Genomic DNA, 27,064 nt, shown 5'->3' with positions numbered 1-27,064 from the left:
GCGACCAATCATCTATTTTCAGTTTCCAAAGCACAGGAAGCAACTCACAGTTTTGCTTCGGCCATTGTTTCCCACTCGAGTCAGGGCTACAAAAAACTGCAAAATGAAAAAAATCAAAAATTTTCTTTTTCTGCTCCTCTAGTTCTTTTGAGACGAAAAATGTAATGTATTTTCCATTTTTAAAACGCGTAAAACTTGTTTCCTTGTCGGAATATTACTGATATGTCTTGATCTTATATATAATTATTTATATAATCTCTGGTGTGGCGTGAGGGAGTATGAACTTTGTGCGCACTAACCTGGGGAAGGGGTTATAAAGAGAAAGACCCAATCTTCAGTTCAACTCATTTTTCAATCTTCAGTTCAACTCATTTTCTGAGTTTTATTTCTTTCATGATGCTTTAAAACCAGACCCATTTTTCAATCTTCAGTTCAACTCATTTTCTGAGTTTTATTTCTTTCATGATGCTTTAAAACCAGACCCATTTTTCAATCTTCAGTTCAACTCATTTTCTGAGTTTTATTTCTTTCATGATGCTTTAAAACCAGACCCATTTTTCAATCTTCAGTTCAACTCATTTTCTGAGTTTTATTTCTTTCATGATGCTTTAAAACCAGACCCATTTTTCAATCTTCAGTTCAACTCATTTTCTGAGTTTTATTTCTTTCATGATGCTTTAAAACCAGACCCATTTTTCAATCTTCAGTTCAACTCATTTTCTGAGTTTTATTTCTTTCATGATGCTTTAAAACCAGTTTCTTTAAAATCAGATTGAGAGAATTTAAACAGACAACCCATTTATTGTATAGTATGATCAAAAACTAATGAACAAAGTAAAAAGGTGTGATATAATTCAACAAAGATATTGTTTGAAAAATGAAGGCAAGTTTTATATCTTTTCAAACTAATCTAAAGTTACATTTTAACAATTGATGTTAAATCAAAAAATTCTTTTGATAAACAAAACAAATTTCTCAGTTTTATAGTGCAATTTATCTTCAATTGAAGGCTTCACTGTACCAATAAAATTATTCATAAAACGCCGCTGAAATTAGGAATTGAAACAGAATTTTCAATCGGCTGCAAAAATGAGGAGTGCTGTTTGTCAAATAGCTCTCATTTTAATCGTCGGCTTGGTTCTCGCCCTTACTCCGGCTGTCTTTTGCCTCAGCCGTAGACCAGGAACTGTGAAAATCGACTACAGTCAGCCAAGAAAACCGTCTAGCTTCAATAGCGACAACAGATTGGGGGCAAGACAGAAAAAAGTTTGGATAATGGGAATCTTCTCCATTTGTGCCTCACCCCCCCCCCCCCCCCCCGTTTTAGATTTCCCCCCCCCCGTTTTAGAACACATGACTACACATAGCAAATCATTATATAACAATATAGGTTGTGTGCAAATAGTGTTTGGGGTGCAAATAATAAGCACCCACTAAGCGCGGGGGGGGGGGGGGGTTGGTGGGCACAAACAGATTAAAATGGAAAATGACATCACAAACATTGCCGTATATAGGTGGTGGGTTTAAAACAATTAATTCAATTAATTCAACAAATTGAGTATGATGCTTTTATTTGCATAGTCCCAGTTTAACTCCAGCGGTAGTTTTGTAAGACCCTGCAAGGTCCTTGCCAATGAAGTTTTTCTTGGGCATATTTCAGGATCTTGCTGAATGATCTGGTGCTAATCTTGATCTTGCAAGAACTTGATGATGCGAAATCTTTAACCTTCGGATTATGACAGTGGGGACGGAAAGTTATTACCATATAGGTGTCCACTGCCATTAGTGTTAGTTATCCAACTCCGACACGAAATCTATTTGTTGATTAACTTCGAGAGGTTGCCAACGACGCGGTAATGTCTTAATCAACTCTCGTAGTCATTACAACAGTAGCATAACTTAACATACACGTGCACGTTATAAAATGCCGAATGTCTGCAGCGCCAGAAGTCAAAATGCCAGAAGTTGCTACTTAGTCAGAAGTTGACTTCCGTTGACATTCGTCATTTTGAAACGAGCGCGTTTCGCGTTTTAAGCACGGTTAAGTGATTTTTGCACATTTTTGCATGGGCCATTGTTTCCTACTCGAGTCAGGACTACAACAGCCTGCAAACTTCAAAAAAGTCAAAACTTGTCTTTTTCCGCTCCCCTAGTTCTTTTGAGACGGAAAACGTAATGTATTTTCCATTTTTAAAGCGCGTAAAACTTGTTTTTTTTGTCGGAATATTACTGATATGTCTTAATCTTAAATATACCTACGGTAATCTCTGGTGTTGTGTGAGGGAGTATGAACTTTATGCGCACTAACCTGGAGAATGGGCTATAAAGAGAAAGACCCCCTTTTTCAATCTTCAGTTCAACTCATTTTCTGAATTTTATTTCTTTCATGATGCTTTAAAATCAGTTTTTTTTTAAAATCAGATTAAAAGAATTAAAACGGACAACCCATTTATTGTATAGTATGATCAAAAACTAATGAACAAAGTAAAAAGGTGTGATATAATTCAACAAAGATATTGTTTGAAAAATGAAGGCAAGTTTTTTATGCTCTCAAACTAATCTAAAGTTACATTTTAACAATTGATGTTAAATCAAAACCTTTTTTTGACAAATAAAATAAATTTCTCAGTTTTATACAGCAAATTAGCTTCAATTGAAAAGATCACTGTACCAATAAAATTATTCATAAAACGTCGCTGAAATTAAGAATTGAAACTGAATTTTCAATCGGCTGCAAAAATGAGGAGTGCTGTTTGTCAAATAGCGCTCATTTTAATCGTCAGTTTGGTTCTTGCCCTTACGCCGGCAGTCTTTTGCTTCAGCCGTAGACCAGGAACTGTGAAAATCAAACTACACTCAGCCAAGAAAACCATCCAGATTCAAAAGCGACAACAGATTGGGGCAAGACTGAAAAAAATTGGATAATGCGGATCTTCTCCACTTGTGCCTCACCCCCCACCCCTGCAGTATGGAGCTTGTTTTTTTCAAGACTTAATAATTCCAGGTGGGTGGGGAGAATAAATATTGATTTTATTACATAGTCCAGGACACTGATAACGTCCAGTTCTGCTTTTTTCATAAATCTAGCCAAATTTTTACCAGACAAAATTAAAAGTGCCTTATTTTTTCCTTGAAAAATTCAGTCGAACCCACCAGCTCGACCTCTACACGTGTTCTATAACAAGGGAGAATCATTATACAACCCCCCCCCCCCCCCGGTTTTAGCACACATGACTATACAAAGCAAATCTTTATGTAAGAATATAGGTTCTGTGCAAATAGTGTTTTGAGGTGCAAATAATAGGCACCCACTAAGTGGGGCGGGGGGTTGATGGGCACAAATGAAATAAAATGATAATGAAATCACAAACATTGCCATATATAGGTGGTGAGTTTAAAACAATTAATTCAATTAATTCAACAAATTGATGATGATGCTTATATTTGAAGAGTCCCAGTTGAACTCCAGCGGTAGTTTTGTAAGACCCTGCAAGGTCCTTGCCAATGAAGTTTTTCTTGGGCATATTTCTTGATCTTGCTGAATGATCTGTTGCTAATCTTGATCTTGCAAGAACTTGATGATGCGAAATCTTTAACCTTCGGATTATGACAGTGGGGACGGAAAGTTATTACCATATAGGTGTCCACTGCCATTAGTGTTAGTTATCCAACTACGACACGAAATCTATTTGTTGATTAACTTCTAGAGGTTGCCAACGACGCGATAATGTCTTAATCAACTCTCGTAGTCATTACAACAGTAGCATAACTTAACATACACGTGCACGTTATAAAATGCCGAATGTCTGCAGCGCCACAAGTCAAAATGCCAGAAGTTGCTACTTAGTCAGAAGTTGACTTCCGTTGACGTTCGTCATTTTGAAACGAGCGCGTTTCAAGCATGGTTAAGTGACTCTTCAGAAGTCACTTCGAAATTCGCTTTGCGGTTCTGGACAAACGCCAAGTCACTTAACCATTACTTCAGTCTGTTTTGTTGTTTTTTTTAGACTTAGAAGTTCGGCTACTGTTTTCTCCATTTGGCCGAAAAAAAGTGGCGAAACTTAGTTGGTGGCGAAAAGTTAGTTTAATCCGATTTCAGTTTTAAGCCCCTGTTTCAGATTTTGTAATATTAATTTGGAGTTAACAATTTAGTTCAACGATAAGTTATGAAGCTGTTCTTATAGCAACTGGAGCCCATCGAAATAGTTTTAGAAGCCGACAGCTGTGAACTGCCTAAGAAAACTCAGGAGTTTATGCACGGCATATAAAGTTCCAGTTAAAACTCTATAACCTGCCATCAGTTTTACAATTGACAGATTCAAATAAATTTTTAAATAAATATTACCATCAGCAATCTAATGAACTCTAACAAAACTTACCAAAGATTTAGAATTTTTCAAAAGCTACTTCAATGCAATTCTTCTCTAATTTTGCTATTAGAGTCGCAAATTTTGCTAATGATTTTCCCTTTTTCCAGTATAATGGTTTCTGTTATACTGCCAGCCTAACATGGCATTTTTTTCTCACATTCATGTTGCCGACCACAGGAAGAACAGTAGTTTCCAATCAAGCCAAAAAATTTTCGACAAAATTTCCAAAAACAAGAGTTGCCCGGTGATTTCTGATTATGTGTCGATAAATAATTCCGCAAAAATTGTCAATTAATGCTCTTTTTACCTTTTATGGGCCTATCAGAGTGGTATTGACTAAACACTTACATATACTACGACAAACAGCAGATCGATGACGGATCAGTGATTTTTTCTTGTTGATATATAAAGGCGTCAGAAAAAAACTATTCTTTTTTCTCCGATACTCTCATTATCATAGAGACTTATCAGTTACATGGCGGTTGTTAAATTATCTTCCCGTAAAAACTTGTTTCCTACGGCGTTAGTGAAAATGGCATACGTATCAATTTATCAAAATTTTATTGCTGGCCTTTCAAAATTGAGAAAATGTCAATACTTATCTGATTGGCTGATGGCTCAATAAATTACCCGTGTTTTCAAATAGGATATGAGTGTTATCTTAAACTTAAATATTCGCAGAAATTGCGCTAAGACAAAAGAGAGTCTTTCACAAACCAAAGAGATTAATACAAATCAAATAAGTTTCGGAAGAAATTCTGCTTCATTGCGAAACATACAATTCAAGTCGATTTGCTTCTCGGCAACAAAATATTGCCTTGCTATTTAGAAGTTCAAATCATGAACCGACGAACGTCGGTCGAATTGCTCGAGAACATCAGGTGAGTTAATTCGATTCAGGGCATGTAGCCTAAGTTAATTTTTCTTCTTAATGGGTACGAAATAATCCGACTAGAGGCCATTGAACCCCCAACCTCCGGCGCTATACTGAAAAGCATTAACCACTTGACTATCAGACCATGGTGATTTTCTATCCTAAAATTGCTTTTAGCAACGAATTTGATTTTGGAGTTAGAGCAATGCATGCAGCTCCAAAATGACGAGATAAGCGGAAAAATCAATTGAACAGTTCAATTGAAAAGAATGTTCTAGAACACAAGAACAAAAATCGTCAAGCAAAATTTTGCCTAATTAGGACACACGTTTACAATAATTGCTTCAAACTGCATTCCGGGACAATTGCGTTTTTTTTGCATAATGGTGAGCAAAAATTAAATTTTTTGGCGAAATTTAAGTAGAAGCAAAATAAGAGGACTAGATAACTCTGTTATCTCGTTAGGACAGTAAACAGCTGGAACAATCAATCCTTTCCGTTCCTTACTTTTCGGAAATTATCGCGAAAGTTTAGATAGGGAACGGAAAAATGATAAAACACGAAACAAAACCATTAAAAAGTTAGCGATTTCAAGAACATTTATTTCTTGAAAATTGAAGTTAGTTAACAGTTCAACAGTATTTATATTTCAGCATTTCAAAAAATGAATTTTCGTTTCCAAAAAAGGGCACACCTTAATGTGGTCTTCTGTTATTTTCCGCGCGCTCAATCAAATTGGGCAATAAGGCGATTGCGAATCTTTGAAACATATCACTTAGCTTCACTTGAGTTCAAATTAAAAGCACAAGTTGTTTGCAGTAACGGAAAAATACCGCGTAGATAAATTTTCGATATTAGAAACCATTTTGCTCCAATAGCTCAATTTTTTATTCGCCTTACCTAAAAATATCAAAGCAAAATGTTATAATTGCATTTACTTTTTTTGGTTGAGTAGAGTTACGAGGCGGTTTTATGTGTTGAGTAATGACGAGGAATATCGTTCGAGGTTCAGCACCTCGAATTTAGCCCTTTAAACATAATGGGTTTCAACCTTCAGCCCCTCCAATTACCATAAAATTACTATCCAATGAGTCATAGTTTTGTGGCGGGGCTATAATGGGTAAAAAAGACTCAAACTCAACTTTTTTGTTCAAATTGAAATTCGTTTTTTGTACAAGATTTGAAATCAAAAACTTTGTAGTTGAAGAGTAACTTGACCAACACTTGTCCTGATCATTAAAAAAAATTGTGTTCATTTTCAATTGATACTAGGGAAAATTATATTAACAAAGTTTAAATATCAACACGACATCAAATATAGATTATGTACAATAGTCGCTTAATCAACTGATTTAGAAATACGAGGGAATGCATCAAAAACTGTTTCCATCAAATGCTAATAATTTTTTCCTAATAATTTTTCATTCCCAGTCTAGTAATAACAGTTTAGTGTGCTATGCTACATGCAGTTTTTTAGCGTAATTTAATACATGGAATGTTAACCTGTGCGAAAATTTTCAAAATGCACTGTATGAAATGGAAACAATTTATTATTCACAATTGCAGCGACGAATTATCGTTTAACTGTCAGATAGTTTTTATAACAGAATATTAATGGCTTTTAATTTCAGGAGGAAAAACTTGTCAACATATGGAGCTTTTATCGGATTGAATAATCTGCTAGCATAATTTGGTAGATTAAATTTAGGAAAGAGCACCAATAACAGTCAAAAAAATATTACTAATAACTTCTTATCATAATATCACTAATGATGATAAACCATTGTTTTTCATATCGTGAAATCAAAGTGGTGGTTGACCTATACAGGCTTGGGAATAAATTAACCACGTAAGAACAAATCACTTTTCCATTTGTCAAAATGGAGTCAATTCGCATTTAACTCAAAGGAATGTTCAAAAAAGGGTCTTTCACATTTTGGGCTCCCAATAAATTATACCCGCTTATGAATTATAGCATATAAACGGTACTGGAGAGGGGATCCGTTATATGCAAACGATACAAGAGGGGCGGGGGGGGGGGCTATAATGAGAAAGACCCCCAAAAACAGTTACTTCATTCATTGATTGTACTAAATTCAGAGCTTCCACGGCGCATAAACGGCCCATTTCTTAATAAAGTTAGCCATGCATATTCAGAGAACCTATTCGATCTTTTTTAATAAAAATAAAACTGATTTTGTGGTCTGAAAAAGGAGATATCACACGCAAGTCTGAACTATGAAGTTGAAATTTCAAACACTTGCAAAAATGGGCTATTTTTACAGCTCGCAGGCATCACTTGACCGTATTTTCACTTTATAATTCGAATCAAAAACCCAAATACTAAATATGAGTATTTAAAATAAACATTTCTAATAGCTGCTTTTAACTTCTCGGTTTAAATATAAAACTGGATCACACTACGAAATTATTCCAAAGCTATAGAACTTAAAATGGACCTCTGTTTTCCAAGTATTAGCCAACACACATTTAGCAGCAGGGAGTTTACCAAAATGATCAGTTTCCTGCTTCCACCCCCCCCCCCCCAACCCCCCACCCCCTACCGTTGAATATGACTAAATATAGTTGGCAATTTTACCACCCGCCTTCTTATAGGCTACAATTATCAATTATTCGTGCGAACTTACATATTAGATTGTTCACTCAAACCTACGAAAAAAATGTTATCGGTTGTCGAGTGGCTGGGTGGTGTGGGGTGAGGCGGGGGGGGGGGGGAGACAGTTTTTTGACACTGGAAGTTTGAATGGATTGTTGAAGTTAGTTTTTAATAGCTTCCTGATACAGCTGATAAGATTTCTCTCTCGTGACTGTGGGTTCCTCGCAGATAATATTTCGCATATATTTGCAAGTCTGCCCAGGTGCCAGATACAGCGGGTCATAAGGTCGCTCCCTGGCATCAATTAAGAGGTGAATTCTCTGATGAGACGGGTTCTTAACCCAGTGCAGAACCCGATTGTTGATCTCAAAAACTTCGCCTTCGACCAGCCGAATAGAGTAGCTATTCTGGGTGCCATCTTTTCCGACAACGCTGAATACAGTACCCTGTGGTACGATAATAGGCACATGGATCCTGTGTAGTTTACTAGGCCAGCCACCACTGTCAACGTGAGGCTTGATTTCAGCGGCGTCCGCCATTCTTGCGAGTTGCATACGAGCGATATGATGCGTCATGTTAGGCCCCAAAACTTTGTCAATGATTGGTCGCAAAACACTCTCGAACTTGAAGTACCACGGGAACCAGTAGCTGGTCTCAGCGTTGATGTCTGAGAAGACAAATTTGATGTCTCGCACACCTGGTTTGAATTTGTTCATGACCCCGTCACGCTCACTTAGGAACGCGTTGCCAAGTTGGTTTTTGTACTCCCACTGATCAACAGCTAAAATAAATTGAAGTTTCCTAATACACGCACAAAAGCTGTGCTTTGAACATCGCGGCATTTCTTATGTATAGGGTACATGATTCTGCTTGAAGTGACTGAAAACTTCTGGCGTTTATCGGGAACCGTCTAGCGGTTCGAGATGCTAAATCAGCTTATATTTGCGGGGGTGACGAGGTGGTAATAATTTCACAAAATGTCTTCAAAATAATGTTATGAGATTATCATAGACCACTATTAAGACTCAAAAGCCAAGGAACCAAATATTGTTTTCCCAATTATTAGTAAATAACAGCCAATTGCGTTCAACTTCTTTTAATTATGAGAGAATAAACTAGATTGAGCAAAGTCAAGGACTTAAAAGTCAAAAATTTCTCCAGCTAAAATTTGCATAAAATCACACACACGAACAACCATGATTGCCTTAAACTCTATTCGCGAGAAATTGAACCGCGATTTAAAAAGCTTGAAATTAAAAAAAAAACAAATAAAAAAGCAGATTGAAAGATAAAACTTCCGATATTAAACCGAAAACGAATTGTTTACTTCAACTTGTTACTTCTTAATTAAATTCGAAAATAACGTTTCAATTTTTCCAGAATGTAGTATGTAAAACGAAAACTTGTACTTGTAAAAAAAAGAACGCTTAAAAAAAGCAAATGGCAAAAATGACACAACTAAACATGGGTAAAAATAAGTTAAGTTAAACGAACCGCTCACTCTCAATTAAGTCCTCGAAACTCTATAAACCTAATTTAGATTCCGTTGAACGTGATTGATTTGACGACATTTCGATAAATAAAACAACAAGTTCTGTAACTAATTGAAAGGTCAGGAACATTAAAAATGTCAAATTTATGCGAAAACTGTTACCGGAGGTGGCTTCTTTTTCTTCTCTTGCAGTCTGTACTAAGCTCCGTAACATCCAAATAGCTTGAAGGGTGCTTCGACTTTTTCTGAAGCCGAACTGATCAAGAGAAGAAAAGAAAGACGTGTAAATGGTGTTCATTGATCTTGTAAAAGCCTTCAACTCTGTAGATAGGAGCTCTCATGAAAACACTGCTCGAAGACGGGATCAAGGACCCAAAGAGAACCCTGATCTGGAATTTCCACTCCGGTGCAGAAGGCGTACTAGAGAGAACTTACAAGTTTCTTCGAAAGAGGGATAAGACAAAGCTGTGTCCTTGGCCCCATTTATTCAATCTGATTTTTGACAAAATCCGTTGAATCACGCTCGCAGAAGACAAGGAGGTCCTCGGATACCTTGCATATGCAGATGACCTAGTACTCCTCGCCAGTAGTCAGCCGGAACTGAAAGAAAAGCTTGCACTTTTCAAAGAAAAAGTAAAAGCCGGAATGGAAATCTCTATTCCAAAGACAGAGGTTAGATAGTGAGTTCAAAAGCCAATAAGCTCTTGCACTCAGATATTGGAACTGACGTAATGAAACTGAAAGTGGAGTCAGAGTTTGAATACCTCGGCATTATTTCCACCACTAACTCTGATATCAGTAAAGCAGTTGCAGGTAACTAAGGCTAGATTGGCAATTGTAAACCTCAGGGCAGCATTAGTCAATGGAACACTTAGACTGAGAACAACGTATCAACGAATAGAAATTTTTATATAACAAGTCTTGCTGTATGGCCTTGAAACAATCATCCCCAGGAAAACTGATATTTAGAAACTGAGTGCAGTGCTAAAAAGAGAATGAAAAATCGTCATGAAGAATGACAAAACAGTGATGTAGAGGATTTGAGCGAAGCTGTCCCTCTAAGTGAGATAAGAGTCTGAGTTAACGGCCCGAAGAGCCAGTCTTTGGGTAAGCCTCAAAAAATTTTAAAAAAAGTCCCTGAGCTAATTTTGATTTGCACGAACCGAAAGACATATTTCAAAGACTGGGTGAGAACACTCAAAAACGACTAAAGGTCGAGAAAAGAAAAGACTTGACCGCGAAACTAAAGTCGATGAAATGCTGTGACAAGGTTGATGCTACTACAATATCTGTAGGCGAAAGATCACAGATAGCAGAGTTTTCTATGTTTACGACAAAAGAAATGAAGAAACGATCAAAGTGAAACCAATATGGAGTCAGAAGTAGATCCAGAAATGGTCGAATACCAATAACTTTACCGCTCTTCTGCCCCTTGAATGGCCGCAATAAGTCATACAAGACAGTACGCTGGTGGAAAGCTCACATGAGAAAAGCTCACCCTCAATGCGGGGCTGCAGAAATTCTGCAAGATCGACTGATGAGAAAATAGCAAGTTGTGAAATATCTAAAGCACACAAAAACTAAGAAATAACTGAACAACAACAGTCTAATGCTTCAATGCCCGAAATGTGCTCAACATTATAATGTCAACATTAAAATGTCAAAATGTCATAAAGTGCAACGAGAAACGTGGCTGGCCCTACAGTAAAGGCAGAGAAGTAGGAAGGAGAGAGATTAGACGCTCGCAACCCGACGACTCTCCACAATCTAAAGATCCGAGAGACCCATCTCAAAGGAGTAAAAGGATTTGATTAGCCATCTGTTACCTGTTACGAACCCCCAAAGGTCTGATGACTATATACCGGCGGTTGCGTAGCTTTTTGTCACCTACCAATGGGAGGGTCACCATCGGAGGTCTCAACAGGTTATCGCAAAAATATTTTAAATCTAAAAAATTATTTAATTCAAATTTTAGTAGAAAAATAATAGACGGCAGATTGCCAGAAAATAGCCGCGATATACTTCCTCGGCCTTCATTGGAATTGAAAAAAGCAAAGAATAAAGATAGATAAAGTGCCCACCTATCATTTTCAAGAATTCTATGGTTTAGAAAAAGGATGTAATTGCTATATTAAACTTGCAAAAAGCTATAACATAAATGGCAGAAAGCAAGAACACAGTCGCAATAGCTTTGTTTCAAAAAGATAGTAAAAGAAACATACCCGGCAGATTGCCGGAAAATAGCCTCCGTTGATTCCAATAAGCATGATTGGGATTGAAAGAATAGAATGTATTGAAAAAAAAAGATTTTTGTAAACATTTTTAAGTCCGATTTATTTCGATGGATTATATTTATTTCGTATTTGAGCATACTTCTATTTCTTAGAGAGAGGCTACAGGGTTACTATCAATACCAATAACCATTAGAGATGGTAACTAAGACTTATAGGAACGATGTTCAAATAGCGGGCATCTAAAATTGGGCTTTATGGGTTTATCCCCTTTCTACTTCTGACTGCAATTTTTTATACTGACTCTGTTCATTTTGAATTGCTTTGCTGAGCAACTGATGTTCAAAATCACTTTTAGCAGAAGGAGAGAAGAGAGAAACTAGCCTAGAGAAGTCAAAAAGATTTCACGCAAAATGTTGAAAAAGCGGCAAAATGAGGTAAAGCGAAACATTTTTTTATTCGACGAAGTAAAAAAAATAGGAGCGCTATAATAGCCAGCTGAGAAGATGAGGGCCGCTATTAAACAATTCACAACAGAATTCTTTTTATTAAATGCTCAATGTTATCTTTTGATTAAGAATCTCTAACTTATTACTGCTTGCTGCTTCTTTTAGCCTCTCTCAATTAACCTTCAATTAGAGCGACACACACTCACTTCATCTTATCTCATTGAATTACCATAAAGAAAAGTCAGTTTGAGAGTGGGGCAGTCATTCCTGAGAGTTAGGTAATAGGTGTGTGACAAAAAACTTAATCCTGCAAACCAAAAAACTCTCCACTAAGAGTGAAAAGTTACGTCACGCACGCAATTCAGTTGAAATTGCATGAAAGAATGAACGACCATAACCGACTAACGTCGGACGAATTGCTCTAACGACTGGCGAGCGGGTTGGCTTCGTTAGTTGCTAACCACCTGGGGGCAGCACCGGGGGCTGGTGGGAGGCAGCATGGGGGATCAACATCTAAGAACCGCCCCTCACACCGTAAGTATAAGTCTCTGGAACTGTTTCTGTGATTCGCATACTTGGAGACTAGTGAGCTGAAAGGCTCTAAGAGCACTTAATGCCCACTGGGCGCTACCTGTTTATCCCGTTTTTGAGGACGAAAAGTTAAATGGGTCAGACAAAAAATTGGTCAAGCGAAAAATCGCATTAAAAAGACCGACAGGACTAATATAATTGCTACAAACTTTGTTTGAGAGCAATTAAAAAACAGATTTGAAGTGATTGTGACGTCATATGGTTGTAATAAAAACCTTAGAGCGACGAAATAAACCAAGGCCAACAATAGCCCAAGCTAACGCTTTGCGTCTATTAAAAAAGAAGAGCTCTGTTAAAATTAAAAGTTGGAAGATGAAAAATTCAATCCCTTTAATCACAATAAGACATTTTAAATTTTTTGAAACAGATTAGATCCACTCTATCGATCTTCAATTAGTAAAAGCTTTCAAAACGTAAAGTTAGTTAAGTTAGTGCAGAAGCCATTTTTAGGAGGAACGTTGAAAACGTATCACAATTGACCTAAAAGCTAACAGTAAATAGAGTAACAAATGAATAATCGATGCACAATAAGAGAAATTCAACTACAAAATAGTAGAAGTTACTGAAAATGAAGCAGTCAAATGGCCTCAAGAATAATCGACGCAGACGACGAATTACAAAACTACGATGAGATCAATAATAACCTCGTTATCGCTTCGCGGCTATTAGTAAGAGCTGTTCAGCTGCACATGTTAGACTGGGAGGACCTCAAAAAATAAATAGAAATAAAAGAGACGTTCGGCTAAACTTCTGATGTCTTTTGAAAAATGCGGGATAAATAAACAGTGTCTCTTTGTTAAACTATTCAGAAAGCTTTAAAAAACAAGAAATATTAAAAAGATCCATTACAGCTGAGAGGATCCAAAATACACGGAATTAAAATGTTAACTTGAAAACTTATTAACTCCACAAATGAGAACCTCGAAGTCAAAACGCTCCAATTAAAATATTTTACTTTTGACGGGAATTCGAATGTCATTTTTTGACAATATCGAAGCAAATTAGAATGATCGACAGAAAAGGTTGCCGAGCATACACCTTTGATTTCAATTTTTTTTGTTAAATGACATATTGCAAATATCGAGCAGAACTAAGCCATCGATATACTTAAACCTTCCAGGAAAAGTCCGGTCAAAATTCTATAAAACGACAGGCAGGGGTCTATTGTATCTAACTTGTCAGCGAGGGGCATCATGACACCAAGCGTCTTAAAATTAGGGTATCACAGATTATTATATACAAACACTAAGATTTAAAAAACGAAACCAATTTTGGCGCACTTTTAATCTGACGTTAAGTAGTAAACTACCACAACTTGAGTTAGGCTACCAAAAACTGTGTAACAGCAATTTACATCACGCAAAATTAAGAACTCGGGAGTTCAAAAGTCACTCGAAAGCGTCAGATAAAGAATCGACCAAGATAAAAATCGCATAAACACCACCAGGACAACTAAAATTTATAAAAACCATTTACATATTAGGCAGATTGCCGGAAAATAGCCGCAATAGACGCTTGTGGCCTTCCATGACTTGAAACAACTAAAGAAATAAGATAGACAGATTGACCACCAGTCGTTTAATAGACCACCAAAGTTTTTGGGTTAGATTTGGACTGTCATTTTATGAGACACATACGCTCTATAAGGAATAAGCCCTAATAGAGCTTTAAAATTAATATTCGAAGTCGAAAACTCAAGACTAATACTCAAGAATTAAGGCATATACGTTTGGCACTACTTAGCTGCGCACTGTTGATCTTTAACTAGTAATATAGTCATAAAATTTAAAGTTCATTAAGTGAGTTCAAAAGTCAATTTTCTGAGTGAGGTAAGTCACGCAATTGATCTAAAAGCAGAAGAAATGACGTCACGCACACAAATTTTAACTGCGAAGCAGTAGAAATCACTGAAATTGAAAAAGTCAATTCGAAGAATTTAGGTAGCAAGAATCATCGATGGAGACGACGAATTAAAAAACATAGCACAAGTCCAGAATTACAAACCAAAGAATTGATATAGCTTTGACCTGACACAAAAATTAGCCGTGTTAGATGTCCAATGAGAGCAATAAATTTGTCACCATTAAGATTAAGCAATTTAACCACAAGAACAAAAACAAGCAAGACTAAAAAATGAGATCTATCTTTTGATGCCAGAGACAAAGACTTCAGCTTTGAACAGAAACGATTTAATCGACAAAAATAAACCCTATTAGCAGCCTATGATGCATGTCATAAATGAGAATAAACGATAAGACAACAAAAATTACAAAAGTACGAAAAAACGAAAAAACTCAAAAATTAACCCATAATTTTTGAGAAAAAGTAGTGTCAAAGTCATGAAAACTAATAAGCTATTAACTCGGGCCCTTAATTAGGCTCTTTTGCGCCTCATTATCAACCAGAGAGAGACCTGTCGTTGATGATACTAAGCGATAAAACAACAAATAATTTATGAAAGAGGACAAAATCAAATATTTTTTTATGTTTTTTTGACAAAGTGTTCAGGTCATAAAAAGTGTCACCTCCCCTTGATGAATTCTAGAAATTTCAACTAGACGCAATTAGAACACATATGTATCATACTAAAAGCTCTCAGGGAAAAGTAACTCTAAAAACAGAAGTCAAATTGACGCACGTGAAAAGAAAAACTCCCTCTCAAAAACCGAAAATTTGTTCAAACACCAATTTCTGACTCCATTTTAAAGGTAGTTGGAAAAAAAACCACGCCTTAAACCTACTCTAATTTTCGCTCTCTTTGGTACTTCAGCGTGACCAAAATCATCACTCCATTTGACTATGTCCCCAATAATAGCCGCTATCGCTACGCGGCTATTAAAAACTATGTTTGAGAGCAATGATCAATATTCTACTAACGCAAATTGACCAGCATTTCTCTCAGCATGAGATGTTTTCCGTCACAATTTCCCATTATCAGCTGAACATCCTCCGCTCTATCGACTTTTGAGGTCAAATCCGCTTTCTTATCCATATTTTTCCACATCAAATCAATGAATTTCATTCCCGACGGCCATTCCCCTCCAACCAAGTTCTCCGGCGTAACCTCACTGTGATCTTTTCCAGTTTTGTCATACACAATTACTTGTCTCTTAGGACCTCCAGCGCCTCCAACGTCGCCAATTCCAAGGACCGCAGATTCCTTCACTTTAACAGTGTCTTCAACTTGTTTGACAGGTTCAGCGGCTTCAATCATGGAACCCTTCGAAGTTGCTGGTCCAAGTCCGTTTTTCAGTCGACTGATGAGGGCCCCGTGGGTACCGTCTTCCGCATTCTGTCTGTACTCGACCTTCAAACCTGGTGTGACTTCCATGTTATCAGTGACCAGAATAAAGTCAGTATTTGAAGCTACAAAACCTGAATCTTCGCGGAAGAACGGTTGAGAAATGGTGTTCAGGATTCCATCAGATTCTATCTTCTTTTCCGAGATGACATTGAGAGTTTTTAGATCAAAAGCTATAATTTGTGCATCATTCTCGATATCGCGGCGCCATTGGCGACTTCCCGCAACAGTCGATCCGATGTAAGCAACATTGTCCTTTACAAAAAGTCCTTTCAGGAATCGTTTCGGTTCACCTTTGGCTTCGAACAATGTATAAACTTTCAAATTTGCCAAATCCAGAACCTTAAGTCCTGGCAGACCCGAATCCAAATACAAGATCTGTTTGTTCTGGATCAGGACTATTTGATGTGCCTGGTTGCCAACGCCTCTAAGAACGACAGTTTCTTTGGTTTTCAGGTCTACCACGGCTAGTCCACTCACGCCTCGACTGTGCATCATAACGAAAAGAATATCCTTGTGCAAAGCTAGGTTGTTAACGTGATCCTGAAGTAACAAATCAATCACATCATTAAAGAAACAAAATTCGACTAAAGTCGGACAATTTGCTCTCGAACGACAGGCGGGGCAGTTTAATTCAGAGGGGGCTGCAGCAAAGAAGAACATTTCTTTGTAGGTACAAAAATTTCCATGTAGGGAGGGATCCGAACCCGCGACCTACGGCGTCCTCGACCGAAGCACTTACCAATCGCTTTTATATTGGGTCAACCTCTAAGAATCCTCTTTCACACCATAAATATAAGTCGCCACCTGGGCGCTATCTGTTTATCTCGTTTTTGAGGACGAAAAGTCAAATGGGTCAGACGAAAAATTGGTCAAGCGAAAAATCGCATTACAAAAGACCAACAGGAATAATACAATTGCCACAAAATTTGTTTGAGAGTAATTAAACAATACGCAATTAAGCAACTAAAATGAACTACATACAACAAAATAACTCTCAAGCCGATTAACTCAAATACCGCAACGCGGCTTTAGTTTTAAAAAACGCGGAAGTTTTTAAAAAAAAAGCTGGAATACCTCTTTTTTAAACATTGCCAGCTTCTCTTTTGGCTCAAAACTTGGCACTTCGATATTCCACACCAGCCCATGCCCAGTATCGGCCAGAAACATGTTATCATTGTACTTGATCATATCGTGGGTGAAAAACGAGTAGGACATTATGTACGTCTGCAACACCCGCCCAGATGACATGTCAATCTTGAGCACTTTATCGGGAATCATCTCTTTCCCCTTCTCGTAATACTTCCGTGTGTTCACGAATACAGTCGGAACACACTTTCCAGAATGAGGGTCCTTCGCGTTTGGGCCTTTGAACGAGTTGTAATATAGCCCATCGCCGTTGTGAATAAGTCGTGAAAACCCAGATTTCAGATCGTAGAGCAGAATTTTGTTCGGAGTCGTTATGAGCACCTAAAATTCGTATTTTATAACACTTTTGCTAGCTGTCAGCCATTATTACAAAACTGAACGTTATTGTCACTAATTTTTCAGAACTCCAACATTCACGCAATCTATTAGCTCTAGCTAAGATATTAGGTCACTCTCTCACATGCAAAACATAATCACATTTAGATAATCTCGCTTTCACTTACCGCCAAGGTAGCTGACTAAAATGAATATCTTTATAAAGGGAAGTTATTATAATGAAAGATACAATTACTAAACACTGAATTGTAAACGGATAAAAGCTGGAAACATAGCCTGAAGACTTCGGACTCGACTCCATGTAAGATCCCATTGTGCCGCAGCCATCTGCTCGCTAACAAACTATTTACTTCATTTTACTATCATTTTGGAAAAGAGAAAATTTTTTTATACAACACGCTAACACAGAGTTATAAATCATACCCGGCAGATTGCCGAAAAATAGCCGCCGTTGATTCCAATAAGCATGATTGGGATTGAAAGAATAGATACTGAAAAAAAAAAGATTTTTGTACAAAAACATTTTTTAAGTCCGATTTATTTTGATGGCATTTCGTAGTTGAACATACTTCTGCTTCTTAGAGAGAGGCTACAGGGGCTACTATCAATACCAATAAGCATTAGAGAGTTAACTAATACTTATAGGAACGACGTTCAAATAGCGGGCATCTAAAATTGGGCTTTATGGGTTTATCCCGTTTCTATTTCTGACTTCAATTTTTATACGGACTCTGTTCATTTTGAATTGCTTTGCTGAGCAACTGATGTTCAAAAACACTTTTAGCAGAATGAGAGAAGAGAGAAACTAGCCTAGAGCAGCCAAAAAGATTTCACGCAAAATGTTGAAAAAGCGGCAAAATAATGTAAAGCGAAACATTTTTTTTGTTCGACGAAGTAAAAACAACATAGCAGGACAAGTCCTGAAATACAATCCAAGGAATTGAATGAAAAACAGGCCATATGTACCTGACCAGCAGATCAATTGAACAATCCCAGCCAAAAAGACGAAATCTCGAAAGTTGAGAAACAAAAAAAATCAAACTAAACAAAAAAAATTATTCCTAAAACTCAAGCTTTTAAACTGAAGGCCATTTATGACACAATGTAATCATTATTTCACGCAAAAGACTTGAAAGAGATTAATTTGACAGTAAAGGTAGATAATCTCGAAAAAAATGACAAATGCTTCAAAAAGAAATGTGAAAAATGCTTCAAATGAAAAGGAAAAATTTTAAGATATTTTTGGAAAATGTGCCTGGAAAAAATGTTCAAATTCATTTTTTCTCTGTGGAGTTCTGTCCTTTACTCATCTACAACATTTAAAAAGCTTCGTTGGCCAATAAAGATAGTTAAACTCAGAAAATGACACAAAAAAATTCAAAAAAATTGAAAACAATCAAAAAAAATTAAAAAAATACTTAAATTTGAAATCTAAAAAAAAACAGAAAAATATTTTGTTGCCAAAAGAAACTCTGCAATAACATACTAGCAAACTCAATAGCAGCAAACCCCTGACCACTGAGGAAAAAGACCAAAATTTCAGGAAGTCAAAGAGAAAATTACAATTTGAAAATCGGTAAAATTTGTAATATTAAAATCTTGAAACACATTCCCTATTACCACTAGAAACTATGCAGTAACATATTATCAAAAACTAAAGGAAATGTTTTGGCTGTTCAGGTTAGAGAAACCCAAAATTTGACAACAATTTTCAAAAATATGAAAAAATTGGCTTACGCCATGGCCAATAAAAATTTTGCAGTAAACTATTAGCAAATCCTAGACGAGATTTCTTGCCCCCTGGAGCTGGAAAACTTGAATAAAGAAAATTAATGTCAGAAAATTTGAAAAAACTGCAAGTTTTATCAAAAAAATTGGTTGTTAAATTCGTGAAGTTGAAAACCATTCCATTACCACTAGAAACTAAAAAATAACCTATTATTGTGACACCAAGAGCTGAAAGAAAAATATTAAAAAAAACTAGAAAAAATTTTAAAAATTAGAAAAAATTACCGTGTTTATGTTTGATGTAGCAATACATATAGCTCATAAAATGGCCATAAAAAGTAATTACGTCTTGCAAAAGACCTTTACCAACATTTACAAACCTCATTTTCAGACTGGTCCAACAAAAAATCCGAAAAAAAGAAAAAATTGCAACATTTTGGGCTCCAAAAACTTCTGAAAATGACCTGTTAACCTTGAACTACGGCCTTCCCAGTAGCTTCACCACTCTAAGTACTTGAAGAACAAGTAAACGCGGCTAAGGGCCTCTAATGAAACTTGATGCCCGCTGAGCTTTACCTGTTTATCCCGTTTTGAAAGCTCAGTCATGAAATAGCCGGAAGAATTCCGGTAACAACTCGAAGGAGAAAATTGCCCATACTTATGACAAAACAACTAGAACAACTCTTATGAATACTGAACCTCCACAAATGCCATAAAAAATTTAAGGAAGAATAGAAACGGCATCCAAAATCAATTTGAAAAAACAAAAGCTAGAAAAACTTAATGAGTTTTTGTAATAGTACAAGGAAACAAAAAGCCGAAAAAAATTCGTTTGCAATTAGAGCAATGAGAAATCTCGCAAAACAATAGGCAAGTCATTATAGGCTAAAAAAACTTTTCTAACATTTGAAAAAAATGCAAAAAAATTAAAAATGGTTTAAAATTTCTCAATATTTCTGTCAATTTTCCTAGGAAAAAATTAATTTATAACAAGCTAACTTTCGTCAATTGGTACTTGAACATTCCTTAATTAACAAACTTCTATTCATATCCCAATTAAAGCATTAAAAAAATAAAACCGGCAAAAAATCGTTAAATTTCGTCTGAAAATCAGCAAAACTGATCAAAAACCTCCAAATTAGCATTAACCTCAAAGTAACCACTTGAAACCTTCAATTTCAATCAAAACAAGTCTAAAACCAATACAATATCATAATCAAACCTCATAACCATGTAAAGTTGCAAAAAAATTGCTTTTAAAAGCCGCACGCGAACAAAAAAATTTCGCTACAAAACAAAAACCTGGTATACTACATGTCGAATAAATGCTCTCAAACGACAGCCAAGGACTGATTGTAGCATGATTCAGCCAGGAGGAGAAAGTGTTTGACTGCAGGAGGAGAGAGGTTTAAAATGATTTGAATTCAAACATTGAAACCAATTTGGGGGGGGGGGTGTGGTCAACCTCTAAGAACCGCCCTTTACATCATAAGTGTAAGTCTTCAAAACAGTTTCTGTGAATCGCATAATTGAACACTAGTGAGCTGAAAGGTTTTAAGAGCACTTAAAGCCCGCTGGGGGCTACCTGTTTATCCCGTTTTTGAGGACAAAAAGTCAAATGAGCATGACAAAAAATCGGTCAAGCGAAAAATCGCATAAAAAGACCGACAGGACTAAAATATAATTGCTAAAAACTTTGTTTGAGGGCAATTAAAAACCATTGTACAGAGAAAAATATTCTGAAAGCACGGGCGGCAAAAAAAATGAAAAAATATCCAAACAGAAAAAAACAGGCAAACATAACCGAGGAACGTCGGAGCAAATTGTTCTCAAACTACCGGCGAGCGGTTGGCTTCGTCAGTAGCTAGCTACGATTAAGTGAGGCTAGCTTTAGCTTAATTGAAGGGGTGTGAGGTGAGCGCGCCGGGGTGGGGTGTGTGGGGTCATCATCTAAGAACCGACCTTCGCCCAATAAGTGTAAGTCTCCAAAACCGTTTCTACTAATCGCATACTTAGAGACTAGTGAGCTCTCTGGGCGCCACCTGTTTATCTTGTTTTTTAAAGAATAGGAGACTTTAAATTGTTTTGAAATCCATCAAACATACTCAATAATGTACAGAAAGACCTTGAAAAATATGAGAACATTAAAAATTGTTGATTTTAAACACTCGGTAGGGGAAGATTTTCAAGTTTGCTTCATATTTGTGAGAGGTAAAACACGTCTGTGGCGTAGTTTTTCGTCTGCGTAACTCTGTTCGCTTCTCTCGTTGACCATATCATATAGAATATGGGGAAGTTTTTGCGATTTGCTTAGCAGCTCTATCTGTTCTTTGAATAATGTCTTTGACTGTTTCGAATTCGTCAATGATGTCCACTCTGGTTGCTAGTTTTTGCATGTTGTCGATGGTAACAAAGTATTGCTCATTAGCACTAGCCTAAGCTGTAATGGCATACTCAATTTGTGTTTTCACTAGTGTATTGTAAACATATGAGAGATCTGTTTTGACCATTCCAAAACTCCTGAGACGGTTGATGAGGTAGAATTCGATGTCATTTTCTTCGTTACTGACTTGACATATTCACTAAAATTCAATTTCTTGTCAAGTGTCTGTCTCAGAATTTTCAAGGCTTCTACGTCGTATTGTGTTTCGGCGATGGTTGAGTTACCGTTGAACGGTATTGTAAAATCTCCGTTTCATCTTCATTCAGAACACTTTGATTAAGGCACCATTCCCACCGTTTCCGTTTTCTTCGTAAATGTCCGTTCCATTAAATCAACGAACAATGAAAATAGCATCGTCAGCAAACTTTTCCATGTAAGTGCCAGGCATGTCATTAAGATCTGCGGTTGCAATATTGAACAATACAGATGCCAATACTGAACTTTGGGGGACGCCTTGGTTCAGTATTGGGAGCTGTATTGTTCAATATTCCTGTACTGTTCAATTTTGAGGAGCTGTATTGTTCAATTTCGAGGACAAAAGTCAAATGGGTCAGACGAAAAATCGGTCAAGCGAAAAATCGCATAAAAAGACCGACAGGACTAAAATATATTTGCTAAAAACTTTGTTTGAGAGCAATTAAAAACCATTGTACAGAGAAAAATATTCTGAAAAGCACAGGCGGCAAAAAAAATGAAAAAATCTCCAAACAGACAAAAACAGGCAAACATAACCGAGGAACGTCGGAGCAAATTGTTCCCAAACTACCGGCAAGCGGTTGGCTTCGTCAGTAGCTAGCCAAGGTTAAGTGAGGCTAGCTTTAGCTTAATTGAAGGCGTGTGAGGTGAGCGCACCGGGGGTGGCGTGTGTTGGATCATCTAAGAACCGCCCTTCGCCCAATAAGTGTAAGTCTCCAAAACCGTTTCTACTAATCGCATACTTTGAGACTAGTGAGCTCTCTGGGCGCCACCTGTTTATCTCGTTTTTTAAAGAATAGGAGACTTTAAATTGTTTTGAAATCCATCAAACAAACTCAATAATGTAGAAAGACCTTGAAAAATATGAGAACATTAAAAATTGTTGATTTTAAACACTCGGTAGGGGAAGATTTTCAAGTTTGCTTCATATTTGTGAGAGGTAAAACACGTCTGTGGCGTAGTTTTTCGTCTGCGTAACTCTGTTCGCTTCTCTCGTTGACCATATCATATAGAATATGGGGAAGTTTTTGCGATTTGCTTAGCAGCTCTATCTGTTCTTTGAATAATGTCTTTGACTGTTTCGAATTCGTCAATGATGTCCACTCTGGTTGCTAGTTTTTGCATGTTGTCGATGGTAACAAAGTATTGCTCATTAGCACTAGCCTAAGCTGTAATGGCATACTCAATTTGTGTTTTCACTAGTGTATTGTAAACATATGAGAGATCTGTTTTGACCATTCCAAAACTCCTGAGACGGTTGATGAGGTAGAATTCGATGTCATTTTCTTCGTTACTGACTTGACATATTTACTAAAATTCAATTTCTTGTCAAGTGTCAGTCCCAGAATTTTCAAGGCTTCTACGTCGTATTGTGTTTCGGCGATGGTTGAGTTACCGTTGAACGGTATTGTAAAATCTCCGTTTCATCTTCAGAACACTTTGATTAATAAGGCACCATTCCCACCGTTTCCATTTTCTTCGTAATTGCCCGTTCCATAAGTCAACGAACAATGAAACTAGCATCGTCAGCAAACTTCTCCATGTAAGTGTCCGGCATGTTGTCATTAAGATCTGCGGTTGCAATATTGAACCATACAGCTGCCAATACTGAACTTTGGGGGACGCCTTGGTTCAGTATTGGGAGCTGTATTGTTCAATATTCCTGTACTGTTCAATTTTGAGGAGCTGTATTGTTCAATTTTGAGGACGAAAAGTCAAATGGGTCAGAAGAAAAATCGGTCAAGCGAAAAATCACATGAAATAAAGATCAACAGGTCTAATATAATTGCTACAAACTTCGCTTGAGAAAAATTCAAAAATAACTTGATTTAATCAATTTTGTTAATTATAAACAATTTAAAAATACTGCGAATCAAATCGAATGCCCACAAACGAATTTCCATGAGCAACGCAATATCTCATTGTAGACCGTTAAAGATCCAAACATAAAATCGTTTGAAGTCTGAACGCTCAAGCTACTCAAAAAACTCTCGAACACAAAATTACTAGTAAACATGTGCAAGAAGAACTACCTGGAATTGAGTAGTTTAAAAAAAACAACCTGCAAAACGCAAATTTTTTACACCTACTTTTCTCACAATCTTTCAAAAAACCGAATTAACGAAATCTACACTCTTTCTTCTCTCGGTTCGGGTCTTTCCCATTATAGCCCCCACTAAATTATTGGGAGGCTATAGGTTATATGACCACTAAGCTGGGAGCTATAATGGGAGGGTCTTCAATTTTGTCTAAAAACTAAAGAAAATCAAGTTATTTACGTGCGGCATTGCACTTTACAACCTCGTTTCACAACCCTTCAATCAATTGAAAACAGAATCCTTTATTGTTCCGCGTAGGTTATGTAGTTATATGCTCAATTATATCAACTGAATCCGGCCGCAACAGATCATTTCCAAAAATAACTTGCTTACACTAAGCTTGGGTGTTCACTAACGGCAACGAGAAAAGAGCAAAAAATGGTAAATCACCATTCTCCCCCAAAATCGCCCCCACAAGCAATGTTGCTAAATAGCATGTTACTACGGGAAAACAGGGAACGGGGGTGTAACTGTTAAATGCCCATGATCTATGGGGGCAAAATAGATCCAGCTACAAAAATGAATCTCTTTGGCTGAACTGAATACAACCGTCCAAAATATAGAACTCAAAAATGAAAGAGTAAGGACACATTACTCGTACAATTCGGTATCATACTCTTTAGCCAAATGTTAAAAGCCGACGTTTGTGTCGACAGAGGCTTGCGCATGATTTTATTAACTATGAATAGAAACTAACTGTGAAACATCAGATATCGGTGTAATGGTACATATTCCCGCAATTGCTTGCGACATTCAACCTCAATTTGTTTATGACCTTGTACTGTGCGGATAGGGTGGAATAGGGGCTTATCGCCTGATGGTAACTAAAGTTGAACACTAACTCAATGAGGCTATATAATAGCTGCAACATAGTAACTCACTGGCAAAATAACTAATATACAATGCAATTACTAAAGTACTTGCAACTCTAGTGCGCACTTGCAATTTGAACATAAGCTGAAGCACTAAATAATATACCGCAGAATTTAAAACGGAGAGTCGTATAACGGAGAGGGCCCAGGTATTGGAGTTAATAGAAATAATAATAAAACAGAATACATCCCCTGCTAGCCTCGTCGTTTCTGACCTCCAGATGCAAAAATGTTATAACACACCTTGCTACCCGTAAAAATAGCACGTGCACGGTGGGGGAAGATTAAAAATTTCATTTACAAAAAAACGTACGGGTGGATAAGGAAGTGACAGGTTACCTGATTAGACGTGAAGCCTTCACACGTGACTCGGCCATCGAATTCTCCAGTGAACTCACCCCCATAGGACTTCTTGCTGAGGTCGTCCTGATAGAAGCGAAGTACGTAAATAAATAAGAGACAGCAAAGCAATGTAGTTAAAGCAGTTAATTTGCGTGACTTGCGCAGAAATGTGCTCTGCATCCTGCGCAGCATACTTTCAACTGATAAACACACCAACAGTACTCTCTGAAAATTTTCACAATACCATTACAAAAACAACGTGCTCAAAACCATTTTAATTTACAAAAACTAATCTATAGGAGAGCATTGTGATTATTACAAGTGCTCATTGATTTTCAACAGTTCAGTAGTAACACAAAAGTGGACACCCAAAATCCCCAGAAGAACATCTGTTCAATTTTATTATAGCTCACAAGTATTTGTAACACACCATTATGATTGATCGCACTTAGATAGATCTATTAAAGTAAGTTTTTATGTATATAAAGGGCTCAGAAAAAGAAAAGAGCCCTGTTACCGATACATTTACCGGACAGAACTGTAAATTGAAGACTATGTTATTAATATTGAGGACACTGAGACAGAATTCTCTCTGGGAAACCAATATTACCAAAAAAACGACACATCTAGAAATAAAAATCACCTTATCTAAATCATTTTATATATATATGGAAAACGTGAGAATAAAAAAAACCAGACAATCAATTCAAAATTTCAATTCGTAAATAACAGTTTGTAAATAAGACGAAATTATTATTTGTAGATATAGTGAACCTGCATAATAGTTCCATTTATTCAACATTAAGTCAACATTCACTTCAACAAGACTGTGAACTTGTTGTTCAGAAGAGTTCGATGTTGAACGCACTGTTCTAACACAAGATTTTTGATCGAGCGCCTCCCCTGTGATTTCCCTCGATGAGTCCGTTTTACACTACAGACCAGAATTTCTGTGCTAAAAAGGTTTCACCAATTGATCAAATCAATTGAAGGATTTGGTTGAAATCAGCAGTGGTAGAACAGCTTCCAATAAAACAACAAAAAAGCGGGTATGATCCACCCAATGGACCCACATACGCTATTAGAGTCGTTGAATTGAAAATTCTTTGGAACAGCTGCACGACATTTAACTAATTACTAGCAAGTCCGTAAAGGCTCTCTGAATGCATCTTATCTTGAAACTTTAACAATTGATGAGTGTGATGGCGTAAACTGATGGTGAGAAACTGTGTGAAATTGACGCCTCTGCATAATGGAACGCTAAAAATGTCAGAGAAAGACCCGTAGACAGAGGGGTTGTGAAATGGCAAAATTTTTGAAAGATAACGACATCGTGGCTGTACCTTTTGATAAGGGCACGGCATTTTGTGTGATGAAGACGCAATGATATCACAAAAAGCTGGCGGACATTGCTCTGAAGATTGAGAAAGACATCAACAGCACGTTGCTTGATATGAAGAAAAGCTCTTTATTACGCGAATTTTTATCGAAAAATGCGTTCAACAGGAGCACAACCCGCGAGACTTTATCGCCTAGCAAAAGTTCACAAGAATGGAATTCCTTTACGCCCATGGAATTCCTTTACGCCCAGTCTATACCGGAGTTTCAGGTTATGTGTTTCATTAGGGCAGCCGTTGTGGCCCTTTCTAAATGATGTATATTTTTGGAGCTAGCTCTCTTCACTACGCCCTGGAAGAAATATCCGAGACAGACGACAACTTCGAGGAGTCATCACAAAGTCTGGCTACAACCTGCATCCTCTAGCGAAAGATAAGTTGAAGATTGTTTCTCATCAAATCAATCGACTCCCCAAGTCATCCTCTGGCACGATTTGATAAACAACTCCACGACCAATCCGAAGTTTGATCCCAGAATCCCCCTAACTGCGGAACAGCTAGTCACCGAAATACAGAAGTTAAAAAAAAATTTATTGGAATAGTTTTTTGTGAACGAGCGGGAGCTCCCAACGTTAACA

General features: G+C 37.0%; 1 protein-coding gene across 4 annotated transcripts in view; it reads right to left on the bottom strand.

Moving 5' to 3' along the window:
- Positions 1–6,490: 6,490 nt before the first annotated feature.
- Positions 6,491–27,064, bottom strand: part of LOC142349407 (uncharacterized) — a 192,965-nt gene continuing 172,391 nt past the window's right edge. For 3 of the 4 annotated variants that reach the window (XM_075400939.1, XM_075400938.1, XM_075400937.1), the window contains exons 2-6: positions 25,087–25,316; positions 17,578–17,592; positions 17,003–17,395; positions 15,502–16,468; positions 6,491–8,642 (exon numbers count right to left, since the gene is read on the bottom strand). In XM_075400939.1, coding sequence (XP_075257054.1) covers positions 8,023–8,642; positions 15,502–16,468; positions 17,003–17,395; positions 17,578–17,592; positions 25,087–25,281 — 2,190 coding nt within the window. In that variant the 5' untranslated portion in view covers positions 25,282–25,316 and the 3' untranslated portion in view covers positions 6,491–8,022. The remainder of the gene's footprint in view (positions 8,643–15,501; positions 16,469–17,002; positions 17,396–17,577; positions 17,593–25,086; positions 25,317–27,064) is intronic. The other variant, XM_075400940.1, reaches the window with a different exon arrangement.

The sequence above is a fragment of the Convolutriloba macropyga genome, chromosome 11, assembly GCF_964194025.1.
Source record: "Convolutriloba macropyga chromosome 11, txConMacr16.3, whole genome shotgun sequence".
Taxonomy (NCBI): Eukaryota; Metazoa; Xenacoelomorpha; order Acoela; family Convolutidae; genus Convolutriloba; species Convolutriloba macropyga.
This window is presented reverse-complemented; position numbering and strand designations above follow the sequence as displayed.